We start from the raw sequence: 27,087 nt of genomic DNA, 5'->3' as shown, positions 1-27,087 counted from the left end.
TTAACGACCAAAATTTCTTATTGAATCCCTGATTGTCATTTTTGGCAGCTTAACCCAATCTGTCAGTACGCCATGTGCTATGCTGTCAGGAACCCTCCCGTGTTATCAGTACTGCTCTTAAGTGCAGTAAGAGCCCCAGCTGAAAATAAAAAAGTAATATTATAGCAACTTCAAGTGCTGCACACACCTTGCCATAGAGGCTAAGGTCTTATGCTTCTATGTATTCCTGAAAGATTTAAAGGCTCTTCATCTTTCTATACCAAAAAATACTTTCTCAACATGCTTTAAAAGGGTTCCTTACCTGGGCGGGACAACAACATACATCATATATAGAAATTTATCACAATAAAGTTTCCATCTCCTATTTCATATTTTGAACCACATTATGGTAATACTTAAACTATCCCATTTCAGACAATAGTCCACACTAAAGCAGTAAACACCTTTTTAAAAAATACTGCATAGATTATCGTTTTGAAAAAAAAAAAAAAAAGAAAGGTACTGCTGCTGTAAGTTAACAAGTGATCATTTCCTGTTTAATATCTCATCTTAATGACATTTCTTGCTGCATTTTCTCCATCAGGAATATTCAAAGCAGTTTCCTAATACACAGCATTTGAAAGTGTTTGCCATGTTGGCTCTTAAAATGATAAACTCCTTTCTTTGTTCAATAAAAGAAAATTTGCAATAACAAAATACATGTAAAATTAGAATTTTATAATTTCCAAAAAGTAAGCTGCCTTTATTAACAAAAGTATTTGTTTGTAGTGTTTTATCTGTGAAAATATTTTAAAGCTTTTATAAAACTTAAATTTTTAAAAAATTAACTTAAAAATTCTTGCCATGTTGTTGGGCATACCACTGCTGTCTCTGCTTACGGTTTTCCAACTCTGAGAGAAGAGCCTGTCTATATGCTTCATACATTTTAACAATCTGTTCCAGTTCTTTCATGAAGAGCAACTTTAGCATTCCCTGGTAGGTGTCCAGGTCAGCCAGCTGGAAGAGTTCCCACTTCAGAATGTGGTCATATCTGTTTGAAAACACAGTCATACATATGGTCACAACACATACATAAACAGGTATATATAGCAATAAACTAGTCTATTTTTAAAAATATCAACTTTATTATAACTAAACCATAAGTTTTAATTAAAAATAACTGAGTTATTAACCGCTCTTTAAATACACTATTTTTTTAGGAGCAAGGAGAAAACTGCTGATGTTACTTCATTTCTTATTTAAGTTAAAGAATACCCATTTCTTTTATAACACATTAACTGCCATACACACAAAAAAGAAACTTTTCCTTTGGGCCACAGTGTTTTATTATGAAAACACAATAAAAATTTGAGTGTAATTTAAAGGTAAACATAAATAGAAAAATGAAATTTATTGACTTCTATTCATTTAATTCATGTTTTTAGAACTGTCAATATTAATTGTAACAATAAGAGCATCAACAAGATTTTATATATGCTTCACATAGCCTGGGGGTCAAAACTAGAGTGAGTTAAATACAACTCTCATGGCAGTTAATGTGTTAATTATTTGAGTTATTCTAATATTAACACTAGACAACTATGAACACAGATTTCAAACTACAGTGGTTCTATAATTTCTGAAGAATACATTCTATGCTATTCGTAAGTTCATCCAAAGTTAATTGTCAGGAACTTAGCAATACTTTAGATGGCACTGTGCTTGCAAATGATAATGCATAAAAATGAGCAAAGTCATTTGCGTCATTAGTGTTGACAGATCTCTTTGAGGAATGCTGTTCACTACAGTAAACAAGGATCCAAACAGAAGGAGGAGGAACAAAGAGGAACCATCATTCATGGGCTAAGTATTCCTAAGGCTGGGTACATAATAGTATTTTTAAAAAACAGAAAAACTCAAGAAGGAAAGAATAAACTGTTTTCAAAATGCACAAGTAAGTAGACTGTAGAATACTCCACAATGTGGCAAAGGACTCGTGTAAGATAATATTTACATATATCTTGGAAGGCCTTTAGTAGTAGATAACTGCTTACACAAGGCGGCCACTGTACCATGTACTTTAAAATGCATTATCTCTTTTAAGCCTCGCCAAACAGAGTAAGGTAGATAAGATTATTATTCCCCAGGTTTCAATAGAGGAAAAACATTTAGATCTAAGTTCAATAACTTGCCCAAGGTCATTCAGTAAATAGGTGATAGAGCCAGAAATCACACTCAGTTTCCCACCTGAGCAATCTTAACCACTATATATCTACCCCCAATATTAACCATAATCATTTACTGAAGTCTCTCAATGTGCAAGGCACTGTGGCAAATATTTTTAGATACATTTCCTTATTGAACTTTTAATAACATTAAGAGTAGGTACTATTACTATCCTCAATTTAAAGGAGACAAAACTATGTTAAACAACCTACCCAAGGTTACAGTTAAAAAGTACCAGAGGACTCAGATCATCTCATCACAGAACTCATGTAGTCACTCTGCTGTACTACTTCCTTGTGTCCTGCTTTGTTCCACCCATGTATCTAGGACTGATGTAAGTCCTTACTTTTATCACTATACTATATCACTTATTTAGAAGTTAATCTTCCCCTATGAGAACATAAGCTTCTTATATCCCTAATAAGCAGAGGTATGCACACAAAGAAGAGAAGATTCAATAAATATTTGCAGAAGTAATATTTCTAATCAATAATTTTCAAACTTTATAAGCTGTGATATCCTTTCTTCAAATGAAATGTTACTTAGAAGCCCAATATTATTAAAAGAAAAATGTGGAGCTACTTGGATCACGCAGCCAGAGACTCCAGTTAGCCTGGCACTCACCCCTCAAAAAAAAAATTGTACCGTAAATTCACTTACTTCACAGGGGCTCGAGCATAAACCTGAAGCCAGTCAGGAATTTCTGCAGTATGATATGGATTTGCAGGTACTAGAAGGGACTGATTTCTTTCATTTTGCTGTGGTTGGTATGTGACAGGAGGTGGTTGATCATACCGAGGTACACTAAGAAGAAAGAAGTGACATTCGTTAGGATAAAGGCCCTAAATCTAAATAAGAAATTATAAAGAATAATATTTAAGCATCCTTCAATGTGCCTCCTGCCCAAACTGACTTCTTTCTACCACCTAAAAGATAATTTCCTATGACAAAGGCCTGGCTTTCTTAATCATACTATAGGGAAATAAAATCTACCTTCTTTTGGAAACTGGTATGCGGCTAGTGACAAATATAAACCTAAGCTAAACTTTTACATATTTTTAGGGGATTCTTCTGGCTGGTATTTATTTAAAAGAAGCATATATAAAATGTTATTTGTTGATGTTTATTGTTACAATTAATATTGACAATTTAAAAATAAGGACAGCTTCAAAGGAGGCCATAAAAAAGCTGGAACTAAGTTGTAACCTTTACACAAAAGCTTAAAACTAGAATCATAAATTTCTATGATAACTAGTAATTAGCTATAAATTCATATTGGAAAGATTGATAGTTTCTCCCAAAATGCGAATGGATGTTTTCTTCCTCCTGTAAACTGAAAACGGGGGTTGGGATATGTAGTACAGCAGGCTGAGTACTGGGCTTTAAATATCCACATTAAATGTAAATAATTTTTCTAATTTTACCACCTTAAGAGAATATATGGGAGTTAAAATTGATTAAAACCTATTTTAAATCATACAGACTTAAAAAAAAAAAAAAGAAAAAAGACCATACGTTAATCAGTGCTAACAGCCTGCGTATGCTGCAGGGAAAGAGAATAGCAAAGTACTGAGGGGGGTACCAAGTGCTAGGGAAAGCATCGAACTACCTGAAAGTTAAAGACTGAATTCTGGGAGGCAAAAAATTTCAGACTGAAAGGGATCTGCCTTCAAACACAGAGATTCATGTGCACATCAGAAAAGGTCACTGTTTATTAAACTGGGATTAAAATAAGGGTTAGGATGCACTGTGGCTATCAATTTAGAGATTAACATGCAAATGGCACTGAATTTTATCTTCAATTCTTCTTTCCTAAGTGTGTTCAAAGGGAAATATTCTTTGATAGCACAACTGAGGGGAGGGAAAGAAATGAGGATTTGAAGTTAGATATGCCTGGGTTTTAACCTCAGTTTGAACATTTACAAATTGTATAAATGTAGGCAAAACTGCTTCACTTCTCAGCCTCCGTAGTTGTAAAAGTGGAACAATAAATTCATACCACAAATAGTTTTCTCAGGATTAAATGAGCTAATGTAAGCCAAGAGTTCTGTATAAGGACTGCTATAATATAGATAATCAAATAGCTATTAGTACTACCTATGTGAGTATAAGGATAGTGTTTATTCTCACACTGTTTATTCTCTCGTTTAACTTGTACAGAGTTGCTGAGAAGCAAATTAATTAATTGTGAAAGTGCTTTATAAACTATAAAAATTCTGTAGTAATATAATATTAATGATGAGGAACAGAAAAGTAAACTCTCAAATCTGGCTATCTGGACCACAAAGATCTCTGCTACCTGATGACAATCAAACTGTAACCACAGGTTTGATTATTCTGAAGGAGGACAACCTCAGTAGTTCAATAAACATTGACTGGGTGCCACTAAATGGAATCCCTGGAAAAAAACTGATTTTCAAAGTTGAATCAATAAATCCAAATATGAAAAATAATTAAAACAACACAACAATGATAAAGCTTAGTTTTCTAGGTGACAATACTAAAATTTTAACGCTCCTAAAAAAATACAAATGTCCACTATAACCAAAAATCTGTATTACACCAGATGATACTAAGAAACATCTACCAACATGCTGATGATATTTTACCCATTTTTAATCTTATGGCTCAGTTCTTGAAGCTCAAATGTGGTTAATTCGAAATACTTGCAACTTCATTATTAAGCTAATACTAGCTTATATGTACTTCAAAATCCAGTGTGTATTTACAATTACAGCACATCTCAATTTAGATTAAACACATTTTGAGTGCTCAGTAACCACATGTGAAACTGACTACAGTATTCACAAGACTAAGAGTCTGGTAACAGATCAGATCTAGTGATAAACCCAGTATCAATCAAAATAGCCCAAAGAAGTGCTGACTAACAGTTCTGGGATGTTTTGTCCAGTCCTCATTTTTGCTTTCTTATCTGGTAACAGTAAAAAAAAAAAAAAATATATATATATATATATATATATGTACATATATATATGTATGTATATGCAATGTCTGAAATGGAATAAAAACAGCAAAATGTTATAATTCAAAAGTACATTTTGACTTAATAGGAGGTAGTCTGTATTATTTATTGTAATTTAAATATAATGACTTGTATTTAAATACAATATTCATTTCAATTTCTGGATATCTACAACAAAAACATTCTGGCATATTAAAGCAAATCTGATAAGAACACTGATCCTATTTCTGAGGTTGTTTAAAAAGAAAAGTGTTTTTTGAAGTATTTTTTTAAATGATTAAAGACATTAATTACTAAATGTAACTCCAGAGAAAAATGTCATAAATTTTGAAAAATCTAAGATTTTCAAATCTCAAGCTTTAGGATGCCTCTCTCATAGATGAAAATCTGAGCCCCAAATCTAACATTAGGCAATCTCAAAACAAAAAGTTGAGAATAAAGTCAATTACCTAGGAGCACAGGGATGCCTGTACTGAGCCTTCTTATTTGTGTGATCTACATAATAAGTTCCAAATTCTGATGACTCAACTCTCTCCCATCCAGGAGGAAGTCCTTCTCGCTCAAGAGGATGGCTCCAGTGAGTTGTATTTGTGTTATGATCTATATAATATTTTCTCCCTCTCATTGTCCAGTCCACAGACCAGCCAGGAGGAAGGGGTAAATCTTCAGAACCATGGTTAGTTAAATTCCCTAAAGATGTAGCAGCAACTCTCCCAATACCTGTAAGGAGGAAAAAGAAAAGAAAGAGAACAATTATTCTAAAAAATATGCCAGCTTAGAAACAGTTACAAAATTAACTATCCTGATTGTACACTTTTGTTAAAACTCATAATTACATCATTATAAAGTTTTTCATAAAACTAGCCAGTATCACTATTAATTACAAAAAAGGGAGGAACCAGACTTTGAAATTGATAGGATTTTCTTTTTTTTTTTTTTTTTGGTTTCTGCTTCCTTTACCAGGTCATATAAACATTAAACTACAGGTTGAGCATCCCTAATGTGAAAATCCAAAATGCTCCAAAATCCAAAAATCTTTGAGAGCCGACATGACACCACAAATGGAAAATTCTACACTTGGTCTTCATAGGAGGAATTGTAGTCAAAACATAGTCAAAATTTTATTTTTATGCTAAAAATTATTTAAAATATTACATAAAATTACCTTCAAGCTATGTGTAGAAGGTGTATATGAAACAAACGAATTTCATGTTTAGACTTGGGTCCCATCCCCAAGATATATCGTTATGTAAATGCAAATATTCCAAAATCTGAAATCCAAAATACTTTTTGGTCCCAAGCATTTTGGATAAGGGATAATCAATCTGTACTAGCAACGCTAGTTTACTGCTATAGAAAATGCAAGAAAAAGAAAATTTTACCTCATTCAAGATTTAACATTTCATCCAAAAAAACAGAAATGAACTTGTAAAACACTTGTAAAACCATCCCAGTTTATAATTTCTTATAAATAATCTGGCTGCATCCTAGAATTACTATGTAAGTGGTATAAGGTCAACACACAAAAATTACTTAAACATCTATATACTAACAGCAATTGGAAACAAAAGTTAATAAAATAGTACCATTTATAATAGCTCAAAAAATCAAATATTTACATATAAACTAAACAGAACATGTGCAGGATTGGTATACTGGAAACTACAAAAACACTGATGAAAGAAATGAAAAGTCCTATCATGTTAATGGATTAAAAGACTCAACATAGTTAAGACATCAGTTCTCCTGAAATGATCTTTTTGTTTAAGGTACAGTAGTCCTCCCTTATCCACTCCCAGTGGATGCCTGAAACTGCAGATAGTACCTAACCCTATATAATGTTTTTTCCTATACATATTATATATCTATGACAAAATTTAATTTGTAAATTAGGTCCAGTAAGAGATTAACAACAATAACTAGTAATAAACTAGAACAATTATAACATACTGTAATAAAAGTTATGTGAATGTGATCTCTCTCTCAAAATATCTTATTGCACCGTACTCGCCTATTTTCAGACTAGTTGACCTGGGGGGAAACCGAAACTGTGGACAGCAAAGCTGTGGATAAGGGTAATTTCAATCAAAATTCCAAGAGTTTTTGTAGATATAGACAGATATTAGGTAAGCACTTTTTAAAAAAAAAATCTCATTGTTTCTTTAGCAATTTAATACAATTAAGAAAATGGGATAACCAGTAATACGTGTTTGTATTTCTATACAAATATATACAATAATTATTAAATGATATTTCTATCTGGAAAATTGAATTTTTTCATTAATTAGTTTCAACTATTTTGACTACATTTAAATGAGTGGTATTTTTATTTAAAATTTTTTTAATTATTATGGATACACAATATAATACTTGTATGTATTTATAGGGTATATGTGATGTTTTGATACAGGATTATAATGTGAATTAATCAAATCAGGGTAACCATCACCTCAGGCTATTTATCATTTCTTTGTGTTAGGAACTTTCCAATTCTACTGTTTTAGTTATTTTAAAGTATACCCTAACTTATTATTGATTATAGTCACTTCGTTGTGCCATCAAATATTGTTCATTCTATTTAACTATATTTTTGTACCAATTAACCATCCCGACTTTATTCCCCCTCCCCACCAGCCTTCCCAGCTGCTGGTAACCATCATTCTACTTTGTCTCCCTAAGGTTGTTTTTAATATTTAGCTACCACATATGAGTGAGAACATGCAAGACTGTCTTTCTGTGCTTGGCTTATTTCACTTAACATAATGTTCTCCAGTTCTATCCATGTTGTTACAAATGGCAAGGTTTCATTCTGTTTTATGGCTATATAATATTCTTTTGTGTGTATGTACCACAATTTCTTTATCTATGCATTTGTTGATGGACACTTAGGTTGATTCCAAATTTTGGCTATTGTGAATAATACTGCAATAAACATGGGAGTGCAGATATCTTTTCAATATACTGAATTCCCTTCTTCTGGATATATACCTAGCATTGAGACTGCTGGGTCATATGGTAGTTCTAGTTTTAGTCTGTTGAGGAACCTCCATACTGTTCTCCATAGTGGTTCACTAATTTACATTCCCACCAACAGTGTACAAGGGTACCCTTTTTCCATATCTTTGCCTATATTCATTATTGTCTTTTTGATAAAAGCCATTTTAACTGGGGTTAGATATCTCATTGTAGTTTTGATTTGCATTTCTCTGATGACTAATGATACTATTTTTTCATATATCTGTTGGCCATTTGTATGTCTTCTTTTGAGAAATATCTATTCAGATCCTTTGCTCATTTTTAGTTGGATTATTTGATTTTTCCCTATTGAGTAGAGCTCCTTATATATTCTAGTTATTATCATAATCCCTTGTCAAATGGGTAGTTTGCAAATATTTTCTCCCATTCTGTGGGTTGGCTCTTCACTTTGCTGATGATTGTTTCCTTGGCTGTCCAGAAGCTTTTTAGCTTGACGTGATCACATTCATCCATTTTGCATCGGTTGCCTGTGCTTTGGAGGTATTACACAGGAAGTCCTTGTCCAGACCAATGTCCTGAAGCATTTCCCCAATGTTTTCTTTTAGTAATTTCATAGTTTCAGGTCGTAGATTTAAGTCTTTAATCCATTTTGATTTGATTTTTGTATATGGCGAGAGATAAGGGTCTAGTTTCATTCTTCTGCATATGGATATTCAGTTTTTCCAGCACCATTTATTGAAGAGACTATCCTTTCCCCACTGTATGTTCTTGGCACTTTTGTCAAAGATTAAGTTCACTACGGATGTGTGGATTAGATAAGCAGACTTTAAAATGTATTACTGAAAGGCAAAGGAACTAGAATAGCCAAAACAATTTTTTTTTAATAATATGACTCACACTACCTGATTTCAAGAGTTACTATAAAGCTACAGTAATCAAGACAGTGTGGTATTGTCAAAAGAACAGACAAGATAAATGGAATGGAACAGAGAATCCAGAAACACAACCACATATAAACGGCCAATTGATTTTTGACAAAGGTGAAAAGGCAATTCAGTGGACAAAGAATAGTTTTTTCAACAATGGTGTTGGAGCAATTGTACATCTACATGCAAAAAACCTAATCTCAACCTGTATCTCCCACTTTATACACAAACTAATTCAAAATAGACTATATATGTAAATTTAAGATGTAAAACCATAAACCCTTTAGAAGAAGAATATAGGATAAATAGGATAAATGACCTTAGGCTAGACAAAGAGTTCTTAATCATGATGCTACAAGTTCAACCCATAAAGGAAAAATACTGATAAATTGGACTTCATCAAAATTAAAAATGTTTGCTCTGTGAAAGACAGTGTTAAGAGAAAGAAAACAAGTTATAAAATGGGAGAAAATATTTGCAGATGACATATTAGACAAAGAACTTTCATCTAGAATATATAAACTCTCAAAACTCAACATTAGGAATCTAACCCTGAGCCAAGTATGATGGCATACACCTGTAGTCCCAGCTACTTGGGAGGCTGAGACAGGAGGATCACTTGAGTCCAGGAGTTCAGGGCTGTAGTGCTCTATATCGTGCCTTTGAATAGCCACCACACTCCAGCCTGGGCAACACAGCAAAACCTCATCAAAGAAAGGGAAGGAGGGAGAGAGGAAGTGAGGGAGGAAACGAGGAAGGGAGGAAGGAAGCAATCAACCTACCAAATAAAAAAAAAATAGATGGGAAATTTTAACAGGCACTTCACCAAAGATACATAGATGGCAAATAGCACATGAAAAAATGCTCAATGTCATAATTTGCTGGGAAGGAAATGCAAATTAAAAACACAATGATATGACAATATGCATCTATGAGAATGGCCAAAAAACCAATCAAAACCTGACAATACAAGTTCTGATGCAGATGTTGAGCAACTGGAACTTTCATACACTGCTGATAGGAATGCAAAATGCTACAGCCACTCTGGAAAACAGCTTAGCAATTTCTTATAAAGTTAAACATATGTTTTCCACTGGATACAGCAATTGCATTCTTATATATTTACCCCAGAGAAATGAAAATTTATCTTCACACAAAAACCTATATGTGGATGTTTACAGTGACTGTATTCATAATTGCCCAAAGTGAAAACACACATGTCCTTTAACAGAATGGATAAACAAACTAGTACAACCATACAGTGGAATCTACTCAGCAATGATAAGGAACTAAGTATTGGTACATGCCACAACATGGATGAATCTCAAAGGTATTATGCTGAGTGAAAGCAGTCAGTCTCAAATAGCTATAAATTGTATGATTCCATGTTTATGAGATTCTTGCAAAGATAAAACTACTAGGACAGAAAACAGTGGTTGTTAGGAACTAGGGGTTGGGGGCAGAAATTGATGACAAAGGGAAACAAAAGGGAATTTTGGGTGTGATGGAAATGTTCTATATAGTAATTGTGCTGGCATTACATGAATCTATACATATGTTAAAACTCAGAATTGTGTACATGGAAAAAAATTCAAGTTTACTATATGTTAAAAAAAAAAAAGAATAACCTGGCTGTGTAATTTTATTCTCACACAAATATATTAGTAGTATATATGTAACAAATCATCCCAAAACTCCAGTGGCTTAAAACAAGGAGTATTTACTTAGTTCATAGGTCTACAGGTTAGTGATATAGGCTGAGCTCTGTGTTTCCTTGTTACTTGGTACAAGTTATCTTTACTGTATCATTACTTGATGGAAGTTATCTCTTGCATGAGATAACTTCCCATATGATGTCCTATTGACATCAGACCTCCATTCCTTCTCTGACCTAAGCTGCTCTTTTCTACCCCTAGTTCACTCTGTTCCAGCTATGCCCACCTCCTTGCTGTTCTCAAACGTGGCAGGCACTGGCTGTTCATCTGTATTAGAGCATTCTTCCTTCAGCTATGTCCTTGGCTTACTCTCTTACCCTCTTCACGCCTCTTCTCAAATGTCTCAATGAAGCTTACTGTTACTAACTATGGCAATCTATATCTCCCAAGATTCCACTTACTCTGTTATACGTTTTTTAATCACTTTAACCTTTAATCTTATTATGAAATTTTAGTTTGTCATCTTTCTTATCCCACAAGAATCCCATAAGGAAGATCCACAGCATAGGAATCTTTTGTTTTGTTCATGGACACCTATCTCAAGCCTCTTGAGAATAGTGTCTACAGAACAAAGCACACAGTGTCCAATAAATAGGCTATGGTAATGAAGACAGTGGGGTATTTGTGGAGGAAACACACATAGATTAATGAAACAGAAGAGAGAAATTAGAAATAGACCCATACAAATATGCCTATCTGATTTTGGACACACACACAACAAAAAAATCTACCCCATTGCCTAACACTTAAACTAGAAATGACCTAAAAATCTATCATCAGAAAACTGATTAAAACTTGTTTGAGAGGGCCACAAAATGGATTCCCACATGGGTATTTAAAAAAAAAAATAGTTTTTTAAAGAGAAAGAACTGAGATAATGCTACATATAAAGAAATCTAGGCTATATTAAGTTTAAAAAAGCAATTTGCAAGCCAGTATGTATACACCATACTTTAAAAAAGTATTCATGTTAGTATATGCACATAAATAATCTGGAGGACAATAATATGGAAAACTACTTACATGGTTTTATAAAGTTTGAATTTTTTACTAGTTTGTACCATGTTTGTGATAACATTTTTTAAAAAACCTGACCCAATGTAAAATTAATTCTTGAAACATAGAACTGGCAAAAAACTAACGGATATGTGGAGTTCAAATAGTTAAAATAGATAACCTGAAAGTCTTTCTAGGCATCCAGAAATAATATACCAAAAACTGTATTAAATATTTTCCTTGATTCTTAGACTTACTTTGCCTCTCTGCCTCCCATGTCTTACCAGTTCTGAAATGAAGATGTTTCTTACAGTCAAGAGACAAAATAAACTTGTTAGCCACTAGGCAGCACATGTAGAGGTATTTATCATTGCCCGCAGTATCTGGTTCATACCATTATTACTCCTAGTTACTTGTAGTGGTTGTACCTCAAACAGAATTTCAACATAAATTTGGATCCCTGTCCCTTAAAGCTGCAGTTCCCAACTCCCAAGCCACAGACCGTTACCGGTCCTCAGCCTATTAGGAACTGAGCCTTGTCACTGCCTGAGCTCTGCTCTCCCCACCACCCACCCCATCCTGTGGAAAAATTATCTCTTCCATGAAACTTTGGAACCAGGCTGTACAGCAGGAGGTGAGCAGCAGGCTATGGAGGAAGCAAGCGAAGCTTCATCTGTATTCACATCCGCATCACTGCCTGAGCTCTGACTCCCTCCCACTCCCATGCCTGGGAAAATTCTTCCATGAAACCGGTCCCTGGTGCCAAAAAGGTTTAGGACCACTGATACAGCATTTACATGAAATGTCAGTGTGTCAACAGAACACTGCTAGTCAACCACAAGGCCCTAATTGCCAAATTTAGAATATATCAGAACATTCAAAATAAGGAAGACTGGGTTACCATTAAGGTGTGAAGGACTACCATTCCAGTGCAAAATATCTATTTGTTAAAAGTTCCCAGCTGACTTTGAAGAGATTTTTCAATTATGGTTGTCTGGAAACCACAGCAAAAATGAAAACATCAAGTTTAAAGAAAGGCAAAATAAAGAGATTCTTCAAATGTTTTGAAATTATACTGACAATCCTAAATATGCTAAAAAGTCAGGATCCTTTGCCTAGATTAGAATAGTAGTGTGTCTGTCAATCATATTGCTATGTATTTGTAAACAACAATGACCAAAAGTTAATTCAGAAGAAACTTTAAAATTAAGGTAAATGTTTCAATTCAAACTGAGTCTAAAGAAGAATATGTAAGGTTATGTATACATATAGGTTATTGGCAGGTGGGTTAAGAAACTGTATTCACTTAAATACAACATACAAAAAAATGGCATATGCATAAGGCTATGTCCCTACAGCATCTGTAGTAGCAAAAGGATAGAAACAAAGCAAATGTCCACTAATAACAGATTGGTTGACTACACTATTACATGTATAGAGCACAGTACTATATTATGCAGCTGTAAAAATGAATGAAGATGATTTCTATTTATTGCCCTAGAGTAATATTCAGGATATATTATGTGAAAAATGCAACGTAAAGGAGAGAGTCTGGAGGAGAAAAAGTATATATATAAATATATATAAATATATATATACATATATATATACACACACACACACACACACACATATATATATATAGTAGCCAGCCTATAAGGTGGCCCTGGGCCCCTATGATGCCTGCTCTCTTGGTATTCATACCCCTGTCTGTGTGACCAATAGTTATGGCAGAAAGGATGGCATGTGACTTCTGAGATTAGGACCTATAAGATCCTGCAGCTTCTGTCCCAGTCAAGTGCACTGGCCCTCTCTTGGATCACTCACCCTGGGGAAAGCCAGCTGCTTCTGGAGCAGGGAAAACACAAGATGATTTGGAACATTTTTGCAGTATCAGAAAGTAAGGCACTACTCAAAAATAAATAAATAAACACTAGTAAGGATGGACATGTCAAAGGTGCAAAGGAGCTACCTGAAAGAGTTCCCAATGGTCACAGGTGAACAATTTGAACAATAAAATGACTTAATCTTAGACTATCACCCAAAAAATATAAAATAAACATACATGAGTCTATACTGATAGAAACCATAGAATAAATAAATGGAGAAGAGACTAAACTTCCTCATAGAAGAATTTCACATAGGTAGAAATTTCCTACTCCAGGAGTTAAAGCTGAACCCACCTACTCCCTTCAGAGTGAGTGAGTTAGTGACTCCCTTCCAAAGAACAGAGTAAGGAAAGGGGAAAACAATAACTTTACAGTGGAGAAATCTGATAAATCTTAACCAAGTGTCGAAGGTTTAACATCACTAGTAATGTCATATAGGTATCATGTACCTCTCTTTATATAAGATATGGTAAGGACACTTCACCTCTGTGATAGTCTTTCCAAAAACCAGTAAGCCCAGTCTAACGAAGAGAAAAATACCAAACTCCAAATTGGGGGATCTACAAAACATCTGACATGTACTCCTCAAAACTATTAAGGTCATGAAAAGACTGAGAAATGGGCATAGATCAAAGAAGACTAAGGAGACAGGACAATTAGATCGAATGTGGTACTTTGGAATGGATCCTGGAACAGAAAATGGACATTAATGAAAAAACTGGTAAAATCTAAATAAAGCTTTGAGTTAAAAAAAAAAATCCACGAGTTCATAAAGATACCAAAAATAAATACACATTCGAGGTGGCTAGGGTTCCATGTTATTATTCTGAAAAATAGTAAACAAAGGAAAAGATCTAGCATTTATCCCAGCTTTCCTATATGAAGAGCAACCAAACAACTGATAAAGGAAAGCTCTTGATTACAGAATTCCAATTAATACAGAAGTGTTCCATGAAAGGGCCATGTTAGCAAAGTGACCCCCAAATGTGGAAGGAGCCCAGAAACCAAAGAATGAGGCAGACAAATACAGTTTGTCAGTAAAGGGTGATTTACTGGGGAACTTACTGACAGAAGCGTGGACTTGGGCAGCAGCAAGAAAGGTATATATCCGCACCATTACTTCCCAGACCCAGGGCTTATAAACCATAAGGAGACGGTATACATGCTTCATACAGACAATTAAAGGCAACCGTCCAGAACAGGCAAGAATGCCATGTGCATAAACAACCTGTAATTTGTGTGACAACATCTAGGTTGCATTGATCCAAAAGCAGGATTTACAATGAGTGTATGTTCTTACACTAAGGACAGTAAATAAAGTAGGAATCAGGAAGTATTCCCAGGACTGGGGTTAATCAGAAGCATCCAAGATGGAGTCACTTTTGTCTCCACAAGAAGAAATGTCAAAATTCAAGCATAACAATTTGCAATACCTAATGAAATATAGGCATACCTTGGAGCTATTTCAGGTTGGGTTCCAGACCATTGCGATAGAATAAATATTTCAATAAAGCAAGTCACGCATATTTTTGCTTTCCCAGTGGATATTAAAAAGTGATGTTATACACTATAGTCTATTAAGTGTGCAATAGCATTTTATCTTTAAAAATGTACATACTTTAATTTAAAAAAACTTTTATGTTAAAAAAGGTTAACAGTCATCTGAGCATTTAGTGAGTCAGTATCTTTTCGCTGGTGGAGAAGAGGGTCCTGCTTTGATGTTGATAGCTGCTGACTGATCAGGGTGGTGGTTAGAGTGGCTGCGGTAATTTCTTCTTATTTTTTAAAAATTATTTGTTTTATTTATGTTTTTTAGAGACAGGGTCTTGCTATGTTGCCCAGGCTGGACTTTGAACTCCTGGGCTAAAACTGTCCTACCTCAGCCTCCTGAAGAGCTGGGGCTATAACCAAGTGCCACTGGCCTGGCCAATTTCTTAAAGACAATTAACGAAGTTTGCTGCATGGACTGACTCTTCCTTCCATGAAAGACTTCTCTGTAGCTTGTGATGTTTGACACTTTACCAACCATAGAACTTCTTTCAAAATTCCAATCAGCCCTCTCAAACCCTGCCACTACTTTATCAGCTAAATTTATTTATCATTCTAAATCCTTTGTTGTCATTTCAACAATGTTCACAGCATCTTCACCAGGAATAGATTCCATCTCAAGAAACCACTTTCTTTGTTCATCCAGAAGAACTCCTCATCCATTCTAGTTTTATCATTAGATTGTAGCAATTCAGTCACATCTTCAGGCTATACTTCTAATCCTAATTCTCATGCTAGTTCCACCACATCTGCAGTTACCTCCCCCAGTGAAGTCTTGAACCCCTCAAAGTCATCCATGAGGGTTGGAATCAGTGTCTTCCAAACTCCTGATAATGTTGATATTTTTGGCCTCCTCCCAAGAATCGCCAATGTTCTGAATGCCATCTAGAATGGTGAAATCTTTCCAGAAGGTTTTCAATTTACTTTGCCTAGATCCATCAGAGGAATCACTATCTTTGGCAGTTATAGCCTTATGAAATGTATTTCTTAAATCATAAGACTTGAGAGTTGGTATTACTCCTTGAACCATGAGCTACAGAATGGATGTCGTGTCAGCAGGCATGAAAACAATATTAACGTCCCTGCACAGGGTAACCAGGTGCATTGTCAATGAGCAGCAGTACTGTTTTGAAAGGAATCTCTTTTTCTGAGTAGTAATACTTTGAAAAGAATTTTTTTTTCTCAACAGATGCAAATAAAGTATTATTCTGTCTCTCTACCAAGCTTTCACTAGATGTGCCTCCAAAAAACTTAATTTCATGCAACCAGGCAGATATTTACAAGATCTACCCTTATAAAGCTCAAAATTCTGGTTTCCAAATTTTGTAATGGCTACAGAGAGTAAAACTGAATCTGGAACTCTAATGAAGTTCCACAAGGTCCACACTAATAGATACTAAACATTATAGCCCATGTTATAATCAAGATGTTGATAAAGATATACAAGTATTAAACCAAGCCAATTGCTTTCTTTCTTCCTCACCAAAATAATTCCAGATAAAGTTGCATGTCTAAAGATTATTAACCCCTCCTCAAAAGATGATTCTGGTTACCTAAATATTTATGCATTATTGGAGTAAATACAAATCCAGTATTTTTTTGTAAAGCTTGACACTTCTGTTTGATTTTTGTAACTTGATTTCTTTAGTCATCTTTAAAACACTTAAAAATGTTTCTAAAAGTCTGTTACTTAAAACTACATAGAACTAAATTATTTAAGTACAAAACAAAAGAATTCAATCTGTCTTTAGTATTTCAACTAAAGACTTCCTGTTAACAGCAGGACTCTTTCCTTTGGCACGTACAGTAAGTGCCTCACTGGTACGTGGGCCAAGAATTTTTTCCCCCTCCCCTTTCCCCTGGCCAAGAATGTTAAAGGTCAAATTTCACAGCAAAACGTAGAACTCCCTAGGCCCTAAACCCCTTTAAGATATTATACAACTTGTTTTTGTGCTTCTGCTAAATACAATCAGATGAAGTTAACCCTTGAGATAAGGTGTTTCCTGAAACTCTAAGTAATAACTAATAGTCAGGAATTACTACTGCCATTAAATCATTACAAAACAATTTTTCATACCTTTTTATGTTTATTAGTAACAGCAATCAAAATTTAATGCTTGTGAAAATAAATCTGTCTATAGCACATCCCTATCGTACCCTCCTGCAAACTTAGTTTCTCCTTTCCATTCACTTAAATTGCTTGAACCTTATCCAACATAAATCTTGAAAATATAAATTTCAAGTCTTTTCAAGAAGAATTCAAGAAACTTTCAGCTATTGTCTCATATTCACATTTTTCCCTCTGTAAAAGATAGTTATTAGGCTTTTCTGTTTAGTTAATAATTGGTTATTAATCTTTCCCTGCAATTTAAGAGATTCAAGGAAGTACTGTTCTTTTCTAGAAGGCAAAACATTAAATCTATATTGCCCTGATATAATGTTATTAACTGAAATTTCTCAGGCACTCTATCAACTACTGCTATAAATGCACAACTTTTAAAATTCTCGGGGGAAGGGGGATATTTTATTACCAAAGATTCTTCAAATAGCTGCAACCTTCTTTAAGACTGATGCAATCTGATATTAAAGAGCCTGGGGTAAGAGAACACAGAAGCCTACTGTCTCATTAAAACAAGGTCTTGGCTATTCCATGAAATCAAATCTTACTTTTTTAAATGACATTCCTTAATTTGAAAAAATACCCAATTAACTTGTACTTTATTTCTAAGTTGTGCTTGGAAGTTGTTTTAAAGTCTGCCTTTAAACTTACAAAAATTATGTCAGATTGCTAAGAGAGGATCAGCAGAGATTCAATTCATACAGATACATCTTCGATGATATTTTCTTCAATGAAAAAGAATTTTAAAACAAGATTTTAACTTGGTATTACTAATTTTTCATACTTATATGCTTAAAGCCCTGGAAGAAAAGTATTATGAGCTATCAGTGATGTCTGCAATATATTAATAAATATAGATGGAAAAGGTAAATGCAAAAATTAACAAATATTCTGTATTAATAGTAAATATAGTTATTACTCCTGCTCCCCCTCAGCTACCAAAAACTGTCTTAAGTCTCCAAATTTGAAACCTCTGGATTCATTCATTCATTCAGCCATTTATTTTTGTAAGCATCCCCTGTAGCCAGGTGCTATGCTAATCCTATCTGACTCTTCCCTCTCCCTTGATCCTCAAACCCTATTTACGACCAAGTTCCATTGATGTGGACATGTCCCACTTTTCTCTCTTCCAAATGTCTGAAGCATAGGTCAGGTTCTCATTAACTTATTTAAAATATTAATCACTCAACATGTACCAAATGGAAAGTTGTGAAGTCATTAAAATCATTTATATAAAGTACATAACATTAAGAAACTCATTCAAAGTCAAAAGCAAGGATATGAAGCTATACAAAGTATAATCACAAGAACGTAAAAAAAAATTTGGCATGGAAAAGGATGAAGGAAATAACTAATAAACTAAAAGGATCTCTGGTGGATAGGTACTTTTACTTTTCTGCATTTTGCAAATTTCCTATAATAAGCAGTTATTACTCTAAAAGAAAATATAAATGTGCTTTATTTTTAAAATTTACTTTTTTAGTTGAATCAATTATTTCTGAGGTTTAGAATTGCATATTACAAATAATCAAAATACACACTTAAGTATGCAACTGCCTTAATGTTTTAACCTAGCTATTCAAAAAACAAAAAAAGCACTTATTCATACTTATCACAATATTTCTACATGCCTAGGAAACCTCTCCTCTTCAATATCCCAGTGAGAATCTACTGTCAGCTTTCATAAAATAAAGCTGTTTTTACCAACTATTCCACACTATTTCCCAGTTTTCAAAACTTTAGTGATTTACTGTCTCCCAAACCTAATTCTTATTTTTCCTTCAAAAGCATCCTAGATTTGTCTTTTTCCTTTCCATTACCACTGGTACCTGCAATCTTCTTTTCTCTAGGAATCTAGCCTGACTACTACTATAATACTAATCTTTAAACAATGCTTTCATAAAATCGCTTGTCTTTCTAAAACGTGCAATGGCTTCTGCTTGACTCAAATCTAAGCTTGTCGTTGGACCACAAATCTCCATTCCACTTTATATCTTAATTCTTCAAACCAGGCAGAACTACATAGTCCTTGAATTTAAACCATGCCTGCTCTGGACTATTTCCAATTTTCCACCTAAAATATCTTTCTTCTGCCCCCTGTTAATCTAAAGCCCAAGCTCAAGGCCCAGTCCAAGTCCTAAACCTGTCCCACAAATCACTCTTTTAAGTAATCCAGTATATGATGATCTCTCTTCTGACATCCTATTGCACTGAAATATAACAACTGTTCTGTGACTTGTGTATATATTGATTTTGTTTCCCCAAATAAGGTCCCAGAAGGCAGAGACCAAGAGAGCCAAGAAAAATGCTAGACACATAAATGATTAATACTAAGTGAATATATTTTTATCTATAGTCAAAATATTCATGCTCCAAACTGTTTTTAAGTCAGCTTTTTTGAAGTTATGTGGGATAAAAAGTAAATCTGTCTCACATATTTATTTTTATCCTGCCAAAATTTAAAGCCCACAACTCAGTAGGTAGGAAAAAAACAATCAGACAAGAAAAAATTTAATTTTCAGCTTGCTTCACTGTACTTTAGGAATAAAGTAGAACTGTACATTTCTCCAATCATTCTGCTCCTTGCAGAAGTATCCCTAAATCAGAAGATATGGAAAGCAGCTTTTTGTCCTTAATATTAAGGCTAATATTAAGCCTGTTACAAAAGGACATGCTCAACACACACAATCAACCATTTGTGCTGGGGTGGGGAACCTGCGGCCTTCTGATTTCAAGATTGTTCTTTTTTAAGCACCAAAGGAGGCAAGAAAAGCTTCATCATTCTCTGCTGCACTTTTAATAAAAGGATTTATTCTGTAAAATTTGGATTCAGTCAAAAGTCGGAACCTTAAGGCTGGAGGTTCCCCATCCCTGGATGCAGTTGCCCATGGTATCACCTAACATGTTCAATTCTTCCTATCCTTCTTTCCAGGTCTAAGTCCAGTTTCTCTGAAGACCTACCTTCCCATTCTACCAAACCTGAACCTAGATGCAATGCAAATGGAGACATTAAATCCTCCAGTTTTTCAAGGCTCTCACTGTTAACACAGCCTTGAGATAAGTAGCAAATTTATATAACATGAGTTACTAAAATAAATGGACACAAGAATTCTTTCATTCAGTATAGGTTAACAGCAACTTGTATACGGGCTTAAGCAAGACTAGCAAAATGGAAAAGTACTTCTCTAGGAGTATTTGTTGGCTTCCTAGGAAAATCCAGAAAAGAGCATCTTTTTAATTGAAATGTCAACAAATATAAACTAATGTAGTATTTATAATGCTAAGATACCTGAAGCAAGCCTCCCCTGATTCTGTGGCATTCTTTGGAAGAGATCATGGTTGTATTCATAATATCTGTAGTCTTCATGTGCACGATCTCCAAGTGGCCGCCTTCTCTGACCATCAAAAAAATTGTCTGAATAATAATATCGGGAACCAGAGTCTCCATTTTCAATAGCAAAATTAACTTCTGTTAAAAATGACTGAGAAGAGCCATACTCTCGAGGGACATCTGCTAGACTCCTGGCAAGATAAGAAGGTGCAGATAATCTGTTGCTTTCTCTTCTCATTATTTCATGAGGTGTTCTTTGAATTGGAGTTCGAAGGAAACTCTGGTTTCTTGAAACTACTCCATCTCCAAAAGCTGAAAAGGCATTAGAGCTTGAATCTGGAAGACAGATATCAGTTCGTCTTGGAATTGTTGGACCGTGCCGGATAAATGAAGGCATGAGATCTATAATAAAACAAAGAGTAAAATTACTATTTCTACAAGTAACAAAGACACATTTCAAAAGTTGTTCATTTACCTCTACCACCCCAAAATCAAAATGTCAATGGACTTAAGAAAACAATTTTAAATTTTAAGATAGTAATTTGGTATTTTAAATTGAGGAAGACCAATTTTTCCCACATGCTATGTGTAAGCTTAGCCAGCATCAAATGTATTCTGCACACTACCATACATAATACGATGAAATGTCAGTAAGAGGAATTACATATTAATGAAATGTTCATGAATTAATGTATAAAAATTGAAAACAATCTAACAAATTGACATTCAGGTACTAGTATTTAAGACTATAGAATTTTTTTATTGTTCACTTCATTTTAGAAACTGCCAAAAATCCTTCTTCAAGCAAACACAATTTCAAAGACAAAACAGAGCAACATAATGCTACTCTAAAAGATGGATTCTTTAAAAAGATATTAAAATTAGTAGCTCTCTCTTTCTACCTTGGAATTAACTACCACAGTAATCAAAGGCTGGAAAGCCAAAAGTTAAGGTATGAAAATTAAAAATAAAGAGCTCTTATTTCAAAGAGGCACACAAATGTTGAATCAGCTCAAAAACACCAAGTTTGAAATTATGGTTCCTATAAGAAATTAAGTAAATAAAATTCAAAGCAGAAGATAATACTGGAACAACTATATAGTACTTCTGAATGCAGAACTTGAAAAAGGCTTAGACATTCCTGGTGAGAAAGCAAATAGCTTTAAAACATGAAGAAAACTGGATCTGGAGACTATTTTATTAATTCATTAAGTAAACAATATTACAGGGCATTCTTATTAATAAGCCTCAGAAGCCAACAGTGGACAGAAACAAATTAATATCAGAATACATAAGGCTCAAAATTTAATGAAACTAAAACAAAATACGTCAAAAGTTACTTGCCTAAAGGTATGACAAACATATTTCATGATTTTAAGTACTGTTTCATCAACTTTGTGGCAAACAGCAAGCTATCATTTAAAAACAACCAAAAACATAACAGCATGTGTAACTGATAGCCAAGCTGTTAAAAAAAAGGTTTAAAAATAAAGTTTCAAGTTATTGATGTACCCATCTGATTTTTTTGTTGAAAGCACTGCAGGTATTACAATAAATCTAGAAGGCTGACGATGTGGTTATAGTGGAAAAATATGCTCTCCATCCCTGTCTGTGTGATCTTCGGCAAACACTAGAAACCTCTATGAACAGCTTTCCCAATTACAATATGAAGTAATGCTTAAATCACAAGGTTACCACCAGCTTCCAAGAAGGAAATTTACACAAAGGGCCCAGCATGCCATACAAGCACCAAAATATCTCCTCCTTACCTCACAAATGTCCTGAACACACAATTAAAAATTCAAGAAACTCAGCTCAAAAATCAGAGTCAAATACTTAAACTGAGAAGAAAAAAAGTGGAGAGAGGGGAATACACCCTATTAAACTTAAAAAACTTTTTGGTAATTTCCCTAATATGACAGAAATCATTTTGAGTACTTTGCCCTTTTTGCAACCTCACGAATATAGCCAAATACGACTGATTTTAGCTCCTCTGCTCTGAGATCCAAAAGTGATGAGGCTTTGGGCAGCGGCTACAATCGCGACAGTCTGTTTTTCACCTCCTCAAGTCTGCAACCAGCAGCAGGACTAAGGAATTCTGCCCCAGATTTCACACAACTTCCAGCACAGGCGAGCGACACCCGCAATGTTTGTAAACACAAGTCACATCTCACGCATCTAGACGAAGTAAAAGTGTTCCAGTCTAACCACTTTTTACCCCTATAGCACGAGGTGATCAGCAATTTCACTGTTTCCTACAGTTTCTCTTTTTCAGTACTACTCAAACCCAACACCACTCTGCCAGAGAACTGGGAAGTTTGTTATTTTTAGAGGGGGCCCTTGGCAGGGAGCGGGGTACTAATTCAAGTTTCTTATCCTCTATGGGCTTTCAATCAACGACCGCCACTTCAGCACAAGAAAATTAAAACCCCCTATTTCACAGCAACCAACGAGAAAGCAGAAGCCTCGGTGAGAAGCGCCAGGCGCCCCGCCAGGGTCCCCGCAGCGCGGCCGCCCGGACCAGGTGTACGAGCGCCCGACCGACACTCACTCCGCAGCAGAGGCGACGTCTCCTTCTTCACGTACTTCCCCTGCACCTCGGCCGGCTTGGACACTTCGTTTTTGGTTTTCTTTCGGGACAGCATCCTTCTTGAAGAGGCCCGAGGCCGCGCTAAGCACCCTCCCTAGGGCTCCGCGCCGGGCGCCGACTGTCGCCGCCGCCACCTCCGCCGGCGCCGCCGCCTCCTTCCCTCCGGAGCCGCCGCCGCCGCCTGTCCGGAGCCCGGGGTCGCCCACAGGGACTGCCGCATGTTCAGGGCGCTAAGCGCGCCGGCCGCCGCTCAGTCGCATGTCAGTTCCTTCCCGGAAGTCTGCCCGCTCCGCGAAGCTGCCCGGGGACGCCGTGAGGAGAGGCCAGGGACGCCGGGCCAGGGCCATGATCCGCCGCGGGCCGCCGGGTAACCGCTACCGGGCCGCCGCCGCCGCCGCCGCCGCCGCCTACGTCCCGTAAACTTTCCCCGCGGCCGCTGGGGATTCTGGGAAACTCGACGCAGCGAGTCGCCGCCGCCCCTCCCCCACCCGGCTCCCGGGCGCGGCTCCGCCTGCGGGTCTCGGCGCCGTAGCCCTTGGCTAGCGGGCCGCCCCCGCCGCCTTCCCAGAGGAGCCGCGGCCGCCCTCACTCTTCTTCAGCGAGAAGCTGATCCAGCGAACGGAGAGGATGAAGCCGGCCAGACTGAGCCCGGGAGGCCGTCTCACGTCGTGGAGCCCCCTCTAATCACAGATTTTTTCCCTCCGGACCTGCAGGAGGCGGTGACCCCCCTCGCACGCTGCACCCCCCGTCCCCCGACATTGTTCCCTTCCTGGGGACTTGAGTGAGAACGTCCCTCTTGGAGTTTTCTGGGCTGGTAAACTCAGGCCCCTAAAAAATGCAGAATGCTAGTAGAGTTGAAGGACTACGACCGACCCTCAGGCTAATGCTGCACCAAACAGTCTAGATGTCTTTTCTGGTAAAAAAAACATTAATCCGTTCAATACTAATTAAACAGATATTAATTGATCCTCTCCTGCGTACCAGGGAGTGCGTCTTTCTGATAAAGGAAAAAATGGAGGAAAAAACCAAAATGGAGTTTCTATAATACTACCTCTTATTTAAGATAAATGTGTTGTTAGCATATTATAATTATTTTATCATTACTATCATTAGTGTATTTAATAGCCGTAGATTTTCTCTTGGAGTTACATACTACATCTTAGAATTTTGAGGACTTTGAGCCCTAAAGATCAGGAGTGGGAATTTTCTAAAATAATAGACCCTACTTCTTTCTGTATAACTTAACAGGGCTGCCAAATGTACAGGATAAACATTTGGAAAATATGATAGAATTCATCTCTTAGTGACCAGATTAAGCCTTTAATAATGGAGATTGCTTTCCCTGAGATCTAAAACATCTCACAAGGGATCTAAAACATATGTTGCAATTAACAAAAGGCATAGCATTTTTTACTGCACTAGATTAAGAAGATGGTCAAATTTTGTTTTGCCATGAGCAAACAAATGAGACATTTTATCTAGTGTCTGTCTCCATCTCCGCATGATGTTATGTTCCCTTGGTACAGATCTTCCACAGTTCAGTCAGTAACCAATAAATAATAATTGAGCACCTTAATATTATGTTATACTCTGTTCTAGGTGCTTGTGATATAGCAATAAACAAAAAGAAAATCCCTACTGTCATGGAAAAGAGAGACAAAAAAGAAGAAAAATAAGCAAAACATGAGAAGGTAACATTGGAGTTAAGTGGTAAAGTGAGGAAATTGGCCATGCAGCTGTTTGGTGAAAGTATTGCAGGCAAAAAGAACAACAAGTGCAAAAATCACTGCCAAGTGTCCATGTTCCTGGCAGGTTGGAGGAAGAGTAAAAAGTTTATATACTCTTATGACGGGGAGAGACTAGTGGGCAATGAAGTTAGGGCACCAGGGCTTTGTAGGTCCTTGTAAGGAAAGTCACTTTGAGCAGAGGGATGATACAATCTGACTTGATTTGATAACGTCTCTTTGGATGCTGTGATGAGACTACACTAAATGGGGATAAGGACCAAAGCTGGGGAATCAGTCAGAAGCTATTGCTGGCTTGGACCCAGGTAATAGCAGTGGAGATGATAAGTGGTTGTAGTTTGGACATGTATTAAAGATAGAGCCAATAGGATTTGCTGACAGATTGAATATGTGAAAGTAATCAAGAAATCAAGGATTACTCCCTTGGGTGTGTAAATCTTAACGATAAACAGAATGGAGCTCAATGGAAGCAGATTGTACTCTGAGAGGAACATTAGAAAAGTAGTTACTTGTTCTGTGATCAGAAATAAGGACGAGTACTAAAGTGTTGATAGTGTGAATGGAGAAGAAAGAGTGATGAGAGAGAAATGAAAAGACAGTTGGGTTTTGTTACAGATAGAATATGAAGGTGGGAGACAAAGGAGAAAAGGGGGAGCCAAAGAAGTGCCAGGTTCCCGCCCAGAGTTCACCTCAGAGGAGAACAAAAAGATACTAGCACCTTGTTAAAGCCATCTCTTCACACCTGAGGTTTTCCTAGAGACTGAAATATAAGATACCTTTTCACATACACAGAGGAAAGAATTATAGAATGTTATAATTGAAAAAGAATTTTGAGATCACCTGGGCTAACCTCATTTTATCAACATGGAAACAAAACTAGAAAAATTAAGTGTTTTGCCTCAGATCACATTCCTGGTTAGTGGCAGACTAGCCTCAGAACTGGAGTTTTCAATTTCCATTTTGGGCCATTTTCTGCTACAGCATATTAAGAATCCCACAAATGTGAGTCCAGATTGTTTCTAACACAGTTGTTTTGAAAGCCATCCATGTTCCCTACAAAGTACTCCTATTTTCAATGCTATTTCAATTCTTTGAATTACAGCAGAGAGAAAGCCTCAATTAGGCGCTTTCTTGAATACATATAATTTGCCTTTTTATCGAGGATGCCTTTCAAAATCAACAATCTGCAGGCTGCACCAACAATCGCAATGCACAGCAAATATGTGAACTTTGAATCCAAATCCTTAAATCCAGAGGCTTTGAATTCACATCTGTTTTCTAGAAATTCCTGGACTTCTGGGAATTTTTATAAAGGAATTCAGATTTTGCAGTTTTAACTCTCTAGACATTGCCTTTGATAATGCTAATACTGTATTACATAATAGAGATTTCCCCTTGCAGTTGCATTCTCAGTGGAAAAAATCAACAATTAGGGAGTTACTCATGTCTTAACAACTATTATTTTATTAATTTAGCATTAAAATTTCTTTTAGAGGAGGTAATAATGTGTGATCCTGGGATAACCTGGTAGCTCTCCGGATCTTTGTTTTCTCATCTGAAAATAAAGAAAGTGAACCATTTGATATCTAAAGTGTCTTTCAGCCCTAAAGTTTTATGCCATATAAGCAGAAGGAAATATGGAAAAATCAAAACAATTACCCTTGTAGTATTATAGACACAGTGGTGATTTTCTTTCTTTAAAATATTTGGGGGGGGTTTTGGTTATGTTTTGGTTTAAGTTTTTATTTTTAATTATTTGGGGTACATAATAGTTGTATATCTCTATAGAGTACATGTGATATTCTGATACAGCCATACAATGTGAATTAATCAAAGGGTAATTGGGGTATCCATCACCTTGGGCATTTGATATTTCTTTGTGTTGGGAACATTCCAATTCCACTCTTTTGGTTATTTGAAAGTATACCCTAATGTAGTATTGATTACAGTCACTGTTGTGCTATCAAATATTGTTCATTCTATCTAACTAAGTATATTTTGGTACCCATTAACTATCCTCACTTTATGCCCCGCTCCGCGATAGTGTTCCCAGCTGCTGGTAAC

General features: G+C 35.9%; 1 protein-coding gene across 1 annotated transcript; it reads right to left on the bottom strand.

The window, feature by feature from the left end:
* Positions 1 to 477: 477 nt before the first annotated feature.
* Positions 478 to 23,731, bottom strand: SAV1 (salvador family WW domain containing protein 1). The gene is made up of 5 exons (XM_045567507.1): positions 23,240 to 23,731; positions 20,647 to 21,090; positions 5,638 to 5,908; positions 2,866 to 3,009; positions 478 to 1,030 (listed from the first exon to the last, which is right to left on the bottom strand). Exons 1-5 carry the CDS (start codon positions 23,331 to 23,333, stop codon positions 829 to 831), a joined length of 1,155 nt encoding a protein of 384 aa, XP_045423463.1. The 5' UTR covers positions 23,334 to 23,731; the 3' UTR covers positions 478 to 828.
* Between the last annotated feature and the right edge of the window lie 3,356 nt (positions 23,732 to 27,087).

This window comes from Lemur catta, chromosome 1 (assembly GCF_020740605.2).
Source record: "Lemur catta isolate mLemCat1 chromosome 1, mLemCat1.pri, whole genome shotgun sequence".
In the NCBI taxonomy this organism is placed as follows: Eukaryota; Metazoa; Chordata; class Mammalia; order Primates; family Lemuridae; genus Lemur; species Lemur catta.
This window is presented reverse-complemented; position numbering and strand designations above follow the sequence as displayed.

What these genes read in the sequence shown, in the direction of transcription:
- SAV1 (XM_045567507.1), bottom strand. Translation starts at nt 23,333, where the DNA reads ATGCTGTCCCGAAAGAAAACCAAAAACGAAGTGTCCAAGCCGGCCGAG. An exon ending in AGGCATCCCTGTGCTCCTAG is followed by an intron (nt 3,010 to 5,637) that starts GTAATTGACTTT and finishes CTTTCTTCTTAG; the next exon opens with TGTACCTCGGTATGATCAAC. An exon ending in TATGCTCGAGCCCCTGTGAA is followed by an intron (nt 1,031 to 2,865) that starts GTAAGTGAATTT and finishes GTTTTCAAACAG; the next exon opens with ATATGACCACATTCTGAAGT.